Genomic DNA, 18,214 nt, shown 5'->3' with positions numbered 1-18,214 from the left:
GTTTTTTGCTTCTTCGTATTTCAAATCTTTGACTTGATTCTTGTGATCCTCTAGTCTGCTGTTGGAACTCTGTATAATATCCTTTATTTCAGTCAGTGTATGCTTAATTTCTAGTTGGTCCTTTTTCATAACCTCGAGGGTCTCACTAGATTTCTTGAGGGTCTCACTAAATTTATTGGCGGTTTCTAGAAAATTCTTCAAAAACCTTATAAGTGTGGTTTTGAACTCTATATCCAGTAGTTTGCTTTCCTCCATTTCTGTCATTTGTGACCTGTTTCTTTGTCTCTGCATTTTTTATGCTTCCCTGTGTTATTAGAAAGGCTTTCTGTGCTAGGGGTCCTATAAGGCCCAGTGGCTCAGCCTCCCCAATTACCTGAGGTGGACACTCTCAATTACTTGGTGCACCCCTTTGTGGGCTTTGTGCACAGTCTTGTTGTAGTTAAGCCTTGATTGTTGTAGGTATCACTGGGAGGAATTGACCTCCAGGCCAATTGTCTGTGAGAATCAGCTGTGTCTACAGTGGGAGAACTTCTAAGCTGGAGACACCCTTCTGGGGCAAGACTTGCTTCAGTGGGGCTTTGGTGCTCACTGAGTCTGCCCCCTGAGTGTGTCCCTTATGGATCTGAGGAGTTGTAATCTGGATGGTCCCACTCTGACCACTGGGTACACTGGCTCTTGGATCTCTAAGGAGGTGCTAATTTAGCCTCTGCCTGAGGCTACCCAGCAGGAGTTATTGAGAGATCTGCAGATTCCTCTTCTTTGTTTGGGGTTTGGAGGTGCCTAGATGAGGCCCAGCTGTGAAGCAATGCAAGCTGCTGTGGGGCCTTGGGTCTTCTTTTGGAAGTTCTGGGTCTCTCTGACCCAGCTGCAGATTGTTAGGTAATTTTCAGATTGCAAAGGGCCAGGCCTTTCATATGCAAAAGCCTCTGTGCACAGCTTTGATGGGGCGGGGTCTCAGGGAATCAACAGGGTGGAGCAAACAGCTATGGCTGATCCTCAGTCCTACCCTAAGAGGCCCCGGGTCTCAGTGTCCCGGTAATCGCTACAAGCACATCTGAAAAAAGCCGCCCTCGAGTTCTGACCGATGCCAGACAGTCCTGTTTCTCCCCGTATGAGTCTGGGTCCCCAGAGACTCGCCTGGAACTGGAGTTTAGAGCAGTCGGGAGCTTGAGACTCCCTTCCAATTGAAAAAGACGATCGTGTCCTCAGTTGCCACCCCTTTCCACGTGCGCCTCCGTACCTCTGCACTTTACTTCCTTCCGCACCTCCTCTGAGTCTCAGTGTGCTTTTATCTTTCCTTCTAGTTGTAGAATTTCCACTCAGCCAGCCTTCCTGTGGTTCTGGATGATGTCCGTTTTGTTTTTTAGTTGTATTTTTGAAGTGGTTGTACGAGGCAGCAATTTCCGGTGTTTACCTATGCCGCCATCTTGGTTTCTGTCTCAACTACATTTTTATTTGATGTTAAACCAGTCCTTGAATTTAAAAAAAAAAGTGTTTTTATTTGTTTGGTGAAGCTTCCTCTCTTATTAGTTTGAAAAGTTTGAAACCTACAATAAAGTAGAAAGAATAATACAGTAAAAATTCATATATCAGAGATTTCTTGTAGAGTTACCAATTGTTAGTATTTTGCCACATTTGCTTTATTTCTCTCTTCCTCCCTCCAACCCTCTAGTAAATTTTTTCTGGACCATTTGGAGCAGACAACATAATTATTCTCTCAACTAAATGAACATTTTCCAGCAAAACCATTTTTTTTGGTGAAAAATAGATTTATCATAGAAAAAATTTAATGCTGATATACTATTTAGTATACAGTTAATATTCCATGTTTTTCACTTATCAAATAATATCTTATGTAGTTTTTTTTCCTACAATGAAGGGTCTATTGTTTACTAGTCTTTGTTATTATCCTTTTTTAGTCTGATATTTTATTTTTGATAATTCCAGTAAATAGTATGTATGTATACCACATCTTCTTTATCCAATCCTCCATTGAAGGACACTTTGGTTGTCTCAATGTCTTGGCCACCATGAATAATGCTGGGATGAATTCAGATGTGCAAATAAATGTTTTCAAGTTTTTTTTGGTAGATACTCAAAAGAGGGATTGCTGGGTAATATGGTAAGTCCATTCTTAATTTTTTTAGGAATTACCAAACTGTTTTCCATAGTGGCTGTACCAGTTTACATTCCCACCAGCAGTGAATGAGGGTTCCTTTTCCTTCACAACCTCTCCAACAGTTGTTATTAATGCCTAAATTTCTGTTTGGGTCAGAGTTCGTTGTCTCGCAAAATTGAAGAATGAGTTCACAAAGAGATGAGCAAAAGTAAAGTTTTTTATTTAGATTTTTTAAAAATTTAATTACAGAGGAGGGGAGAGGGAGAGGGAGAGATCTGCCTCTCCCTCTCCCTTCCTCTGTAATTAAATTCAAAAAATGAGAGAGAATCAATGATCGGCTGCTTTCTGCACACCTCACACTGGGGATCAAGCCTGCAACCTGGGCATGTCCCCTGACTAGGAATTGAACCATGACCTCCTGGTTCATAGGTCAATGCTCAACCATGAGCCATATGGGCAGGGCCGAGAAAGTCAAGTTTTATTACAGAAAAACTCCTTGCTGCAGGAGGGAGGGTACCCAAGCAGGTTGCCACCGAAGCTTCTTTGTCTAGAGCAGCAGTTCTCAATCTGTGGGTTGCGACCCCTTTGGGGGTCAAATGACCCTTTCACAGGGGTTGCCTAAGACCATCGGAAAACAAATATGTAATTACATATTGTTTTTGTGATTAATCACTATGCTTTAATTATGTTCAATTTGTAACAATGAAATTGGGGGTCACCACAACATGAGGAACTGTATTAAAGGGTCACGGCATTAGGAAGGTTGAGAACCACTGGTTGAGGTTAGTATGTGCCCTGCTAACTTCCCATTGGTAAATTCTAAGAATTCTGCCTTAGCAATATACATACATTTTAAACTTCAGGGTTCTTGCTCATTTTCCCCAACTCTGTTTCAGCCCTGGACCAGCCCCTTGATTCTTGTGATTTCAAATGGGACACAAGGTGTGGTTGATGAACTGGTTTCTGCTCCCAAAGGCCGGGTTCAGTCACTCCTCCCCTTTACATTCCTCTCCCCCATATCCCATCCCTAATTGACTACTCATTTCTAACTCCTCATTATTACTTATCTTGTTGTTAATAGCCATTCTAATAGGTATGAGGTGGTGTATTGTAGTTTTGATTTGCATTTCCATAATAGCTAGTAAAATTGAACATCTTTTCATATATGTTGGCCATTCATATGTCTTCTTGGGGAGAAGTGTCTGTTTACATTCTCTGTCCATTTTTTAAATTGGATTGTTTGTTTGGTGTTGAGTTGTATGAGTTGAGTTCTTTATATAGTTTGGATATTAACCCCTTGTTGGAGCTGATGTTTGCAAATATCATCTCCCATTTGGTTGGTTGCCTTTTTGTTATGTTGTCAGTTTCTGCTGTGCAAATGCTTTTTAGTATTTTATAGTCCTATTCATTTCTTTTTACCTTTACTTCCCTTGCCTTTGGGGTCAGATTCATAAAATGTTTCCTTTGACCATGGTCCATAAGAAAACATCGCACTTATGTTTTCTTCTATGTAATTTATTGTTTCAGATCTATGTCTTTGATTCATTTTGAATTAAATTCAAAGTGGGTCAAATTGTAATCTAGTTTCATTTTTTTTGCATGTGGCTTTCTAATTTTCCCAGCATCATTTATTGAAGAGACTTTCCCTCTACCCCCTTTCCATTGTGTGTTTTTGGCTCTTTGTCAAAAATTATTTGCCCATATACCTGTGGTTTTATTTCTGGGCTCTTAATTCTGTTCTATTGCTCTGTGTGGTCTTTTTTTTCACAAGTACCATGCTGTTTTGATTATCGTAGTTCTGTATTACAGTTTTGAGGTCAGGTAGTATGATACCTCTGGCTTTGTTCTTTTTTTCTCAGGATTGCTATTCAGGGTCTTTTGTGGTTCCATACAGACTTGATAATTTTACAATTCTATTTCTTTAAAAAATGACATTAGGATTTTGATGGGGATTAAACCTGTATATTGCTTTGGGTAATATGGCCCTTTTAACGATGTTGATTCTTCCAGTCCATGAACATGGAATATCTTTCCATTTCATTGTGTCTTTTTCTATCTCTTTAAAAATATATATATATATATCTACACTAATAAGAGACAAAGATGCTAATTGACCGTACCTTTGCTACGCCCAAGCCATGCCCACCAGCCAATCAGAGTGACTATATGCAAATTAACCCAACCAGGATGGCGGCCGGCAGCCATGAGCTGGAGCAAGCAGGAGGCTTGGTTGCCCCGGCAGTGGAGGAAGCCAAGCTTCCCGCCTGCATTGGCCGGCTGTGGCCTCTGCAAAAGGCAACAAAGTTTCAATTATAGAAGCTAAATAAATCCCAGATACCTGCTTCCAGCCAGCCTCGCTGGGAGCTTGGGTGGCTGGGGGCTGTGACCAGCCTGCAAACAGCCATCAGCCCCTCACCCAGGATGGCCACACCCTCATGGGGGGGGTCCCTGCTGGGGGACTTGGCCAGCCTGTAAACAGCCATCAGCCCCTCACCAGGATGGCCACACCCTCATGAGGTGAGGGTCCCCTGCTGGAGGGCTTGGCCAGCCTGCAAACAGCCATCAGCCCCTCACCCAGACTGGCCAGGGACCCCAGCAGGACCCTCCACCCTGAAGGGGGTGTGGACAGCCTGAAAACGGCCCTCAGTCCCTCACCGAGTATGGCCACGCACCCCAGCGGGGACGCCTGTTGGGTGTTTCCTTCCCCACGTCCCGCGTGGGTCAGGGTTCAGGACCTGGAAGCAGAGCCGCACACAAATGAAAATGAAGAGACAAGAGATAATTTGAAATATTGGGGGACCAGGCGGGCAAGTCCAACTCAAGGGAAGGACTTCCACTGGTGCTTAGGCCTCACCAAGCTTTTATTGATCTGGGATGCACCCATAGCATAGCCCTTAGGCAGGCGATCCCTGGCAACAGACAGACTAGCCCATCAGCAAGGATTTACATAATAATAAATGGGGGAGTAGTTTCAGCTACCACTGTCTGGACAAACAGAGGTGGCGCCTAGTTCCGACCTTTGCTAGGGCTTCAAAGGCACCCAGCCTTCGGGGGGTTCTCTGTCTATGCTTATCAGATAGTGAAGGCAATAAACAGTTTCCCACAGACGCCTACCCTGAAGGGGCTGTGGCCAGCCTGCAAACAGCCATCAGCCCCTAACCCAGGCTGGCCAGGCACCCAAGCGGGGTCCATCCTGAAGGGGCTGTGGCCAGCCTGCAAACAGCCATCAGCCACTCACCAAGGCTGGCCAGGCACCCCAGTGGGGTCCCCTACCCTGAAGGGGCTGTGGCCAGCCTGCAAACAGCCATCAGCCCCTCACCCAGGCTGGCCAGGCACCCCAGCGGGGACCCCCACCCTGACGGGGCTGTGGACAACCTGCAAACAGCCATCAGCCCCTCACCCAGGCTTGCCAGGGACCCCAGTGGCGACCCCCACCCTGAAGGGGCTGTGGCCAGCCTGCAAACAGCCATTAGCTCCTCACCCAGGATGACCACACTCTCATAGGGTGAGGGTACCCACTGGGGGCCTTGGCCAGCCTGCAAACAGCCTTCCGCCGCTCACCCAGGCTTGCCACACCCTCATTGGGTAAGAGTCCCCACTGGGGGGGCTTGGTCAGCCTGCAAACAGCCATCAGCCCCTCACCCAGGCTGGCCAGGCACCCCAGTGGGGACCTCTACCCTGAAGGGGCTGTGGCCAGCCTGCAAACAGCCATCAACCACTCACCCAGGCTGGCCAGGCACCCCAGCGGGACCCCCTCCCTGATCCGGGACACTCTTCAGGGCAAACCAGCCGGCCCCCACCCATGCACCAGGCCTCTATCCTATATAATAAAAGGGTAATATGCAAATTGACCCTAACAGCAGAAAGACGGAATGACTGGTCACTATGACACACACTGACCACCAGGGGGCAGACACTCAATTCAGGAGCTGCCCCCTGGTGGTCAGTGTGCTCCCACAGGGGGAGCTCTGCTCAGCCACAAGCCAGGCTGACGGCTGCCAGTACAGCGGTGGTGGTGGGAGCTTCTCCCGCCTCCTCAGCAGTGCTAAGGATGTCCGACTGCCTCTAGGCCTGCTCCCTGCTGGCAAGTGGACATCCCCCCGAGAGCTCCCGGGATGCCAGAGGGATGTCTGACTGCCAGCTTAGGTCCAATCCCCCAGGGAGCGGGCCTAAGCCAGCAGGTGGTCATTCCCGGAGGGGTCCCAGACTGCGAGAGGGCACAGGCCGGGCTGAGGGACCCTCCTGAGTGCACAAATTTTTGTGCACCGGGCCTCTAATATATATATCTATATAATTGTTGATAGTATTACATCTACTTCTTTTAATAATGCTTTGTAGTTTTTAGTATATAGGTCCTTCACATCCTTATTTAAGTTTATTCCTTGGTATTTTATTCTTTTGGTTGTAATTGTAAGAGGAATTTTCTCCCCCCCCCCAACCCCCACCTCCATTTCTTTTTCTGAAGTTTCATTGTTTGTATATAGGAAAACAGTGGATTTTTGTGCATTGATTTTGTATCCTGCAACTTTTAGTATTTGTTTGTTTCTAATAGTTTTTGGTGGAGTCTTTAGATTTTTCTATATACAGAATTATGTCTTCTGCACAAAATGACACTTATATGTGTCTCCTGAAGGCAGCATATGGTTAGGTTTTGTTTATTGATCCAAAAACAAAGAGACTCTCTGTCTCTTTATTGGTGAATTCAGTCCATTTACATTTAGCATAATTATTGATGTATGAAAATTTCCTATAGCCATTTTATCTTTTGTTTTCTCATAGCTCTATACCTCCATTGGTTCTTTTTCTTTGTGGTTCTGTTTTTCTTTGGTGATATTCCATACTTCACTTTTTTTTTCTCTTGTTTTAAGCTATGTGTCTCTGTTTTGAGTTTTTGTGTGTAGTTACTATTAGGTTTATGAAAAAGAAAATTTCATGTATATAGTAGCTCTTTTTCTTTTGAATGTATCTGATGTCCATCCTCCTTTGCAAAGTCAGATCTCCACCCTCTCCCCTTTTATTGTCACAAATCGTCCCTGTTTTTGTTGCCACAAATTATCTCTAATTATGCTGTAAGTTTGTTTTTAATGAAAATATTTTTTAAATTGATTACAGAGAGAAGAGAGAGATAGAAACATCAATGATGAGAGAGAATAATTGATTGGCTGCCTTCTGCACACTCCCTCTTGGGGATTGAGCTGCAACTCAGGCATGTGCCCCAACCGGGAATTGTGCCCTGATAGAGAATTCAACCCTGACCTCCTGGTTCATAGGTTGACGCTCAACCACTGAGCCACACCAGCCAGGTTATGTTGTAAGTTTGTTAGTGAACTTACTCATAGTGACCTTTTGTTGTTTGTTTCAGGTAGAATAACCCCCTTGAGTATTTCCTTCAATAGAGGTCTTCTGATAAATTCCCTCTGTTTCTGTATGTATAGAAAATTATTTCTTCTTCATATTTAACCCTTTTCGGTCCAACGTGGAGGCTGACTCGACAGACCAGGTGCTAGGAGCAGGTCCAACGTTGAGGCTGAGGTCAACACCGCAAACCAGTTCAACATTCAATACCGTCAATTAATTTGGACCAGACTGTTTGAATTCCAAAAATAAAATTGGACTGCAAAGGGTTAAAGGATAACTTTACTGGATATATTATTCTTCGCTGGTAATTTCTCTCTTTCAGTAGTTTGAATATTTGGTCCCACTTCTCTTCTGGCTTGTAGAGTTTCTGCTGAGAAGTCCGATGATAATGTAATGGGCTTTCCTTTATATATTACCTTCCCCTTCCCCTAACCCCCTGGCTGCCTTGAAAATTCTTTCTTTGTTAAAAAAATTAATTTTTGACAGTTTTAATACAATGTGCCTTGGAGAAGGCCTCTTTGGATTGAAATGACTATGTGTTATTGCTTCTTAGATTCAAGGATCTAGCTCTTTCCATAGGTTTGGGAAGTTCTTATCAGCTGTTTGTTTGAATAGGCTCTCTGTTTCTTCCTCTTTTTCTGGTATGCCTATTATTCTTATACTAGAGGCCTGATGCACGAAAATCGTGCAAGAGTAGGCCTTCCTTCCCCTGGCTGCTGGCACCGGCTTCCCTCTGGCACTTGGGACCCAGGCTTCCCTCACAGCCCCGGCTTCGTCCGGAAGGTCGTCCGGTCTAATTAGCATATTACGCTTTTATTATTATAGATAGAGGCCCAGTGCATAAAAATTTGTGCACTTGCGGGGGGGGGGGGGGTTCCGTCAGCCTGGCCTGTGCCCTTTCACAGTCCAGAAGCCCTCAGGGGATGTCCTATTGACACCTCTGCAGGAGGTGACTGGGCAGGCGATCGGGATGGCGCCGCCCCCATCACCCCACTGCTGCTGCCACTGCCGCCACTGCCAGCCTCCCTCTATGAGAGGCGATAGGGCAGGCTGATCAGGGGATGGCACCAGCCTGTGTGGCCTGCCCCCCACCCCCCTCCTATCGTCCCTCTGCCACTGCTGGTCACTGCTGCGCCCTTCACCCCCATCACCGTCCCCTCTCTCTGCCCGCTGGCAGACGCCTTGGCTGGCCTGGTGCTGCCTACTCGCCGGCCCCGCCCCCCCGCTGAGTGGTCGTTCAGCCTTTCGGTCGATTTGCATATTATGCTTTTATTATATAGGATTGCTCTTTCTGATGGAGTCAGATGGTTTTCTTAGAGTTCTTATATATCATTTTTATGCTTAAATCTCTTCTTCCCTCTGTATCTTTTCTAGATTTCTCTCTTTGATACCACTAATCCTTTCCTCCATCTGCTTTGCTCTATTTCCTATGCTTGCTAGTTCATTCTTGATCTCTTATTGAGTTCTTCATCTCCAGAATTTGTTTGGTTGCTTCTTTTTTAAAGTTTCAGTCTTTTCAGTATGGTGTTAATTTTCTATGCTTATATGTTTTCTGAGTGCATTAAATTGCCTGTTTGTATTTTCTCATATCTTGTATTTTCATAACTGCAGTCTTGAATTTGCTGTCATTGATATCACATATTTTTATGTCTTTAAGTTTGTTTTCTGGAGATTTTTCATTCTCTTTCTGAGCTGCCTTGCTACCTTGTTTATTTGTGGTATTTGATAGATTTTTTCCTCTGTCTAGGCATCTATGTATATGAGTGGCATTTCTCTAGCAGATTAATGCAAAGGGGTCTTTCTCTTATTTTCTAATAGGTGGTGCTAAATCATAAGTTTTGTGTTTTTTTTCAGTCCTCACCTGAGGATATTTTTCCATTGATTTTTTTAGAGAATGTAGAAGAAGGAGGGAGAGACAGAGAGAAATATTGATGTGAGAGAAGCACATCAATTGGTTGCCTTCTGTATGCACCTCGACCAGAGCTGGGGAGGAGCCTATAACCTAGGTATGTGCCCTTGACCGGAATTGAACCCGGGACCTTTTGGTCTACAGTCTGACGCTCTAGCCACTGAGCCCAACTGGCTAGGGCACAAGTTGTTGATACATATATATATATATATATCTGTGAGATCTCGTGTTGTTCTCTGTAGCCAGACACTTTCCTCACTGTAGCTGTGATGTCTGGTGGTGGGGTGGGCTGGGGAGCTGGCCAGCTTCTTTGCTGTTTTGCCCTCCTAGTAATGGTGACCTTAATTTCCATGGGTCCCCCGTGTGCCCTGACCCCTAAATTGATTACAGAGTGCACCCTTTGTTCAGGGAAAAAAGTGATTCTGTATACCAGTTCTCGTGTTTGCAGATATTGTGCCCCATAACCCAACACCAAGGGTGAAGGGAGGCTGCCTCTGGGAGGCTACAGGTGATGGCAGGGCTTTGTAGCTTTGTTTCTCTACCTGTAATGCCCACCACCTAACAACTGAGCCTGAGCTCAGTGCTGTGTCCTTGTCCAGGTCTCTGCTCAGCTGAAGCTCATACTATTTGCTTCTGCAGGAATGCCCATCAGATCTCTTTGCTCTTCCTGGCTGAAGGGATTGTCAACCAGAACCAGATTCCTCCCCTCTCCAGGCTGAGCCCCGCCCTGAGCTCTCTGATGCAGTGCTGTGTTGGTGGCTCATCTCAGCTCTCCTGCCTTCTTGCCTCCCTCTTTTGCTCTCACTTGCCCACCTTTAGATATTTCAATGAGTGGATCTCTCAGGCATGCTTGTGCGTTGAGCCAGGGACTTCTTTGTTGAGTTATAATTATTGAAATTGTGGAAACTTTAAGGGGAGAGACCAAGGGAATCTGTCCTTTGACGTCCTAAATTAAGTTTAGGTGGAATAGTCACTGGAGGGGGGTGATGGGGCTCAGGTACTGGTGATATTCTGCTTTTCCATGGAAGTCCTTGTTTGCTATGAGTGAAAACTTTTGTTTTCAATTTTATTATGGTGAACTTTTCTAGATTTGCATTAATGTTATAGAATGACTATTATTAATTTCACCTCAGCATGTACAGTGTACCATTTAAAAGGGTGAACAATTTGTTTTAAAAATTAATTCTTCAAATATATTTAGGATATCTTAGTACTTAAAGTCAAATAAAATTTATTTCTTAGATTTTCAACTGCTGCATACTTATATTATTCAAAGAAGAAAATTCCTTATGTTTCTGACTATTTATAGCTTCTTTCATCAGAAGAAAACTGCCACAACATTTGTTACAGCCAGTCAGATAGTCAGTGTGGTTCTCCTCCAAGGGGTTGGTCAGAAGAGTTGGATGAACGTGGGCATACCTTATATACCAGTGACTATACTAATGAAAAGGTACATTCTTTTTTGTCATCTAGTTTTCTTGGTTGAATCCTCTCATAAAATCATTGTGTACTAAAAGTTTAGTAGTATTTAAAAAACTCATGAAAATATTCTTCATTGTAATTCTGTAGTTATGTAAGTTGATAACATGAAAACTCAATATAACTACTGACTCAGGTTTTAAACTGCTTACAATTACATTGATTATTTTTATGGTGTCAGAACCCACTTAGAACAGACCTTTTTAAGAGTAGGCCTGTTAAGTGTCATTCTGTTTAGACTTGTTTAATAAAAATACTTCTTTATATACTTGTCCTTGGTATCCTTGCGGGATTGGTCCAGAACCCTCCTCTTCCCCACAGATAACCATAATCTGAGGATGCTCAAATACTGGCGTTATATAAAATAGCATAGTATTTGCAAATAACCTATGTTTGTACATGGGCTAAAGCTGGACCTGCCTACACATCACTTCATTCATGTGGATTCAGTGTAGTGCTTGACACATTGGAAAATCCAAATTTTGCTCCTTGGAACTTTCTGGGAATTGAGGTTGGGGGTTTATTTTCAATCTACAGTTGGTTAAATATGCAGATGGGAAATCTGCAGATTCAAAGGGCTGACTATTTTTCATGGAGAATAGATTTTGGGAATAGTTTTCTTAGTATGTTGTTATGATATACTGCCTCAATTCCTACACTCATTTTTCTTTCATAACCAAGTTATGTAAAACAAAACCCATGAGTTTAGTATTTTATGAATAATTAACTAGTTTGGGAGAATGCACATTGAAATTTTATGTGTATATTACATCTCTTATCATCAGAGAAGGTAACTGTTTAGTTGGGCTGGTTTAGAGAACATGCCCTTGGAATGAATGGAGGTAGGCTTTTATTTCTCATTTCTGCTTTAATTATTTGACACTAGAACATAAGGAATCAGTAATATTTATATATATGTTACAGTCAAGATAATATATTTGTATTAGCAGTACTTAGTCTGTTTCCCCTCATATTCTCTGTGTTATATTGTATGAAATATTTTTCTATTATTTAATCATAGTAAGTAAGATGTGTTGCCTACATGAAGTTTGGCTTAAATTTTTTAGTAGTTTTATACTTAAAGATTGAAGAAAAAAATATCTTTTTATTAATTTCTCAATCCTGTTTTTTAGGGTGGGTGTCGCCCTGTGTTCAGTGCATATATATATGTGTGTGTGTATATATATCTTTATGTTATATATTTCTTATGTTGTTTAGTGGTACTTGAACCCCTAGCTTTACTTTGGAGGAAAGAGAGAGAAAATAAACTTAATTTAATATTGAGTTTATTTAATCTTACCAAACTTAAAATGTAACTATTAGCATAAGATTGTTAAAAATTTCTTTTGAAGTTTTCTAAAGCAGGTAGAATACAATTCATAGGAATAATAACTAATATCTCTGGTTGTATAAACCTAAACTCACTTTTATTTAAATTAAAAAATAACACCTGTTCTGTTTTTATAGTGGCTCAAGCATGTTGATGATCAAGGTAGACAATATTACTACAGTGCTGATGGATCTAGGTCGGAATGGGAGTTGCCAAAGGTAATAAACCTTGATACTGACTTTCTATTTGAAAATAGTAGGTGAAATAATATGAAAATTGTTTATTATTCTGGTTTGTTTTCTATATTTTAGTTGTAATTCCAGTTTGGTCCTGAGATAGTATCAGTGTAGCTTCCAGTTAATTCACCATCATTTTGGAAAAAACTCGATCCTACAGTGACTATTTGAATTCCCCAAATCATCATCCAAAAAATGAAACTAGACTACCTTCTTACACTACACACAAGAATAAGCTCACAATGGATTAAATACTTAAAGGTTAGTCACAAGACTGTAAATATTCTAGAAGAAAACATCAGCACTAAAATATCCGACATCTCATGTACCAATAATTTTTCTGACATATATTTTTTGACAAGGGAAATAAAAGAGAAAATAAACAAATGGGACTACATTAAACTAAAGAGTTTTTGCACAGCAAAGGAAAACATCAGCCAGATGAAAAGACAACCCACTGAATGGGAGAACATATTCACCAGTGATACATCTGATAGGGGGTTACTCTCTAAAATATATAAATAACTGGTAAAACTCAACACCAAAAAAACCCAAACAATCCAATTTAAAAAATGGACAAAAGCCTTGAATAGACACTTCTCCAAAGAGAACATACAGATAGATGGCCAATAGACATGTGAAAAGATGCCCAACATCACTAATCATCAGCGAAATGCTAGTTAAAACCACAAGGAGATATCACCTCACACCTGTCTAAATGGTTGTTATCAAATAATGTTATCAAACTATGTAATAGTGGTGAAAAAGGACCCCTCATGCACTGCTGGTGGGAATGCAGATTGGTGCAGCTACTGTGGATAGCAGTATGGAGTTACCTCAAAAAGTTAAAAATGTGACTGCCTTATGACTCGGTGTTTCTACTTCTAGGAATTTATCTGAGTAAACTTGAAACACTAATTCGAAAGAATATATGTACCCCCATGTTAATTGCATCATTATTTATAATAGTCAAGATTTGGAAGCAAGCCAAGTGTCCTTCAGTAGATGAGTGTATAAAAATGCTGTGATACATTTACACAATGGAATACTACTCTGCTATAAAAAGGAAGAAAATTTTACCCTTTAGAATAGGATGGATGGACCTGGAGAAGTGAAATAAGCCAGTCAGAGAGAGAGACAAGTACCATATGATTTCTCTCGTGTTGGAATTTAATGAAGAAAGTGAAATGCCACACAAAATGTAGACAGACTCATAGACAGAGAGCAGAACTCTGGTGGTTTGGGGGTGCTGGTAGGGGTGGAGTGATTGAGTGAAAAATAAAGATAAAACAGAACTTAAGGACATGAACCACAGTATGGTGATTGTGGAGGGGGGGAATTGGAAAAGGGCATAGAGGGATAAATGATGATGGGGAAAAATGTAAATAAAATTATGAAATATAATTCAGTAAAACATTTGTTGATTTAAAAAAATTATCATTAATTTGTACTTTTGGATTTGATTCTGACTAAAGATCAAACCATATTACTCTTTGAACATTGAAGTTGTGCCAAGCACTGAGATCCCTGCAATATTATATTACGAACATTAGCAGAGCAGTTAAGTGATACACTAGCAACAGTTTGGGCTTTTTTGTTTTTTAAGTTTTCAAAAAATTAGATATGAAATGTTATAACTTTATTTTCCAAATTTAATCAGAATAAAATAAAACTTTTAAGTGAGAAATTAATATTCTAAGCTTAATATGGCTGTTTCACACTCTTAGAAGAATAGAGGTATGCATAATAAGATTAATAATACTTTTGTTTTTCAAATGTGCCAAGAAGAAGTAGTTGAAGAATATGTTAGGTGTTACTTTATAAAACTGATAGCATTTATAAAACCAATTTAATAATATTTAGTGATTAAATTGGAAAGAAAAAAATATATGGATACTGATGGCTAAAATATGTAATATCCTATGTGCTGGGATAGGAATGTATTTTGGGGCTATAACTGTTCAGTATTGAAAACTGTGTAACAGTGGTTGGTTCTGTTAGGCTGACGACTGGGGATAGATGCTCAACGTACAGGCATGGAAACATGGAACAGACTGATGAATCTCAAGAGAGAAGGGGGGAGGGCAGGGAAAGATTAACTGAAGATCTTATATGCATACTAGAGGCCTGGTGGGGTCCCTTGGCCTGGCCTGCGGGGATCGGGCCAAAACCGGCAGTCCAACATCCCCTGAGGGGTCCTGGATTGCGAGAGGATGCAGGCCAGGTCAAGATCCCCCACAGGTGCACGAATCCGTGCACCGGACCTCTAGTAATATATGAGATTGGATTTTGACCTAAAAAGCTAGAAGAAAAATCTGATGAAATTCTGTTTCACTGAAAATTATCAAATATAGAAGACTAATATTTCATTAATACAGTGGGGCCTTGACTTACGAGTTTAATTTGTTCCGTGACGGAGCTCGTAACTCAAAGTACTCGTATGTCAAATCTTAACGTGAACGAGTGAGACACGTGATGCTGGGCTGATGTTGTGGTGTTCACTGTGACGTTCGCTGTGCCAACTAGCGGTGGGGTATCTGAAGCTGTCTCGTAACCCAAATATTAGCTCGCAACTCAAAGCAAAAAATCGGCCGAGAGACGGCTCGTATCTCGAAAAACTCGTTAGTCGGGACACTCGTAAGTCAAGGCCCCACTGTATAGTATTACATATATATTTTAAACATACAGTGTTAAAGTTTTTGCTTCTCTTGGAAAATTTGAATTGTAGCTCTTATTAGTCTGATTCTCTGGGTTAATGACATCAAACTAAAACTTTTTTTGAGTGATTTTTTCCCTATGTCAAGGTCCACTGAAAGGCGAGACTCCTAGAATGACTTTAGATAAGGATTAATTTGGAACCTTTACTTAACTGGTAGATAAATATCTCTATTGGGTTTCTTACTAACATCTATACTTTCCTTGGTCAGAAGATGTATAGGCTCAGTATTAGGAAACCAACTTACTTCTGAAGATGCCCTGGGTGAAAGAAAGAAGGGAGGCAAGGGACTGCATTATATCAAAACCCTAAAGCAGGGATGGGAAACCTTTTTTCAGCCAAGAGCCATTTGGCTATTTATAACATCACTAGGGGCCCGGTGCACGAAGATTCGTGCATAGGGGGTGGGTCCCTCAGCCCGACCTGCACCTTCTCCAATCTGGGAGCCCTCAGGGGAGCCCTCTCCAATCCAGGAGTTTCTGTCTGTCTTTGCAGTGATATGAGCGAGTTGTCTGAGACCCCAACCCAGTTTGGTTTTGTGCTCAAAGAATAGTAGAGGTCTTTTTTTTTCTCTGCTCCATTAGTGGAGATTTCCTAGAAGTTGCAGGATATCTTCCTTTTAATTTTTCCTCGACACTCTGACTTTACGTATGTCTCTTACATTTGCTGCCCCTCCATCCCACACCTGCAATAGTAACTTGCTCCAGGCTCACTTTGCTCTAGTATCTAGGAGATCCCACAACGCATCTGCCACCAGAACTATGATTCCCAGCATTCCTGGTGCTCCCCGCACTCTGGGCTTCTGCTTCCAGCCCAGGGGCTGCCACCAGAACGATGATTCCCAGAATTCCTGGTGCTCCCCATGCTCTTGGTTTTCACTTCCGGTCCAGGGGCTGCAGAAATGAAAAGGATTGGGAACTTCAGCTGCCGCCAGGCGGGGCTGACAGGACTGGACACTCCAGTGGCGTCCCTGGGACCCAGGGCGCTCGGCGCCTGTGCGCTGTCCACAGGCCCCGCCATGGCGATGTGGAGGGCGTTCCCGCCCCACCCCTGGCTGCTTGGCGCCTGCGAGCATAGGCCCAGAGTGGCTGGGGGTGTTCCGGGACCCCGGTCGTTCCAGGCCTAGCGTGGGCCTACAGGCTCAGAGCGGCCTGGCTCCCGAGGACACCCGTCCCCGGGACCCAGGCTGCTTGGTGCTGGTGTGTGCGTGAGCGACCACCCTGCCCCGGGCTGCTTGGCACCTGCATATGCAAATCAACCCGCCATCTTTGGTGGGTTAGTTTGCATACACACTCCTGATTGGCTGGTGGGCATCACCCAAGAACAGTCAATTTGCATCTTTCTCTTTTATTAGTGTAGATTCCTGGGCCATACAAAATTATCAACTTAAAAATTAACCTGCTATATTTGGTCAAATATTTGACTCACCCCTAATGCCTTGGCAGGGCCAGACCAAAATATTTTAAGGCTCTTGGGCTGGATGTTCCCCACCCCTGTCCTAAAGGGTAGTTAGTTCTACAGCAGTAGAAATGGAAGGTTATTATGACCAGTGTTATTAATTTTGTGATACTATCTTATTTTCTTCTACCATTTTCCACTTAGGATAAAGTGTCAGAAGGTCTTGCAGTTTCTTGTACTTACAATGAAATTTCATATGGAGAGGAGGCTTGAATTGGGTACAGTGGGAATCTATATATATAATCTACAATAATAAAAGGGTAATATGATAATTAGACCAAATGTCCTACTGGACGTAATTCCGGACAAAGCCAGGGCCGGAGAGAAGCCAGCCCGTGTCCTGGGTGCCTGCGGGTGGCCGGAGGGAAGCCAGCCTGTGTCCCAGGTGCCAGAGGGAAGCCGGTGCTGGCAGCCAGGGGAAGGAAGGCCTACTCTTGCATGAATTTCGTGCATCGGGCCTCTAGTAGAGAAATATGCAAATTAGCCCAGGCACTGTAATGCGATGACCGAATTTCAGGGACCTGAGCAACCGCAGGCTCCCAGGGCCGCCAGCTCCCGAATGCCAGCACACCCTCAGGCCTGGAATAATGACGCATTCACAACGAGCCCAGAGTCACTGCACAGGGGGCTGCAGATCAGAGGGGCTGTGGATGGGGGGGGGGGCTGAAGATTGGAGGAAGCTGCAGATCAGGGAGGCTGCAGGTCGGGGGGGGCCTATGGACCAGGGGGGCTGCGGACCAGGGGAACTACAGATCAGGGGGACTGTGGTTGGGAGGGCTGCGGATCAGGAGGCCTGCAGATCAGGGGGCTGCGGCACTGGGGACCCCAGCTCCAAGCCCAGAGCCTGGCCTCAGGGCTGCAGCTGTGGCTGCGCTGCCCAGCGGGGAGCCCCATAATCTGCCCCCACAGACTCAGGAGAGCCAACAGGTCTGTGGGGACGGCCAGGAAGAGGCCTTGACTGGCGCCCTTTACTCTGTGAGGAGGGCCCCATGGATGGGAGTTGGGGACCAGACCATGACCAGCGATCAGTGTTTGAAGAGGGAGCCTTCAGCCCTGTGAACTTTCTCTCCCAATGAAGCTCTGGCTCCTCCCTGCACTCAGGCCCTGCCAGAGGCCATGCCGGGCCCGCATGGCCGCTGCCCACACCCACTGGTGTCTGCAGTCCCATGTGGGACCGTGAACCGTGTCTGAGCCACTCTGAGGTGGAGCCCATGTTACCTCTTTAACGTTTTCATTTTTGCTGATTGGACTTTTGCCTTCTGAGGCATAGAAGCCAGGACGGTGGGCGCTGTGGGCTAGAACCAAAAGTTACATGATAGCAAGTTTTGGTGAGGATGTGGACAAATGTGGGGAGGGCGCTGGGGGCACCAGTCAAACCTCTGTGGGGCTGGCCACAGGCTGCGTTGGGCTTTGGGAGCCGCGGATCCTGCCCAAGTGAGGCACCCCGTCACAAACAGCCATTGTGTATGGTCCCATTCCCATGAAATGTCTGAAACAGCAGTGTGCAGATGGCTGGGTGGGGCAGGCAGCTAGATGGGGAAGGTGGCACAGGGTTTCTTCTAGAAGCAATACAACGTTCTAAAAGTGACTGGTGGTGCCCTGGCTGGTT

General features: G+C 43.8%; 1 protein-coding gene across 15 annotated transcripts in view; it reads left to right on the top strand.

The window, feature by feature from the left end:
* Window positions 1-18,214, top strand: part of ARHGAP12 (Rho GTPase activating protein 12) — a 179,244-nt gene that overhangs the window by 87,463 nt on the left and 73,567 nt on the right. For 12 of the 15 annotated variants that reach the window (XM_023752217.1, XM_023752216.1, XM_023752206.1 and 9 more), the window contains 2 exons: window positions 10,696-10,836; window positions 12,333-12,413. Coding sequence is in view for 14 of the 15 variants with exons in the window: in XM_023752216.1 (XP_023607984.1) it covers window positions 10,696-10,836; window positions 12,333-12,413 (222 nt within the window). In the remaining variant the exon portion in view is untranslated. The remainder of the gene's footprint in view (window positions 1-10,695; window positions 10,837-12,332; window positions 12,414-18,214) is intronic. The other 3 variants (XM_023752210.1, XM_023752213.1, XM_023752215.1) reach the window with 1 other exon arrangement.

Source organism: Myotis lucifugus, unplaced genomic scaffold (genome assembly GCF_000147115.1).
Source record: "Myotis lucifugus unplaced genomic scaffold, Myoluc2.0 scaffold_29, whole genome shotgun sequence".
In the NCBI taxonomy this organism is placed as follows: domain Eukaryota; kingdom Metazoa; phylum Chordata; class Mammalia; order Chiroptera; family Vespertilionidae; genus Myotis; species Myotis lucifugus.
This window is presented reverse-complemented; position numbering and strand designations above follow the sequence as displayed.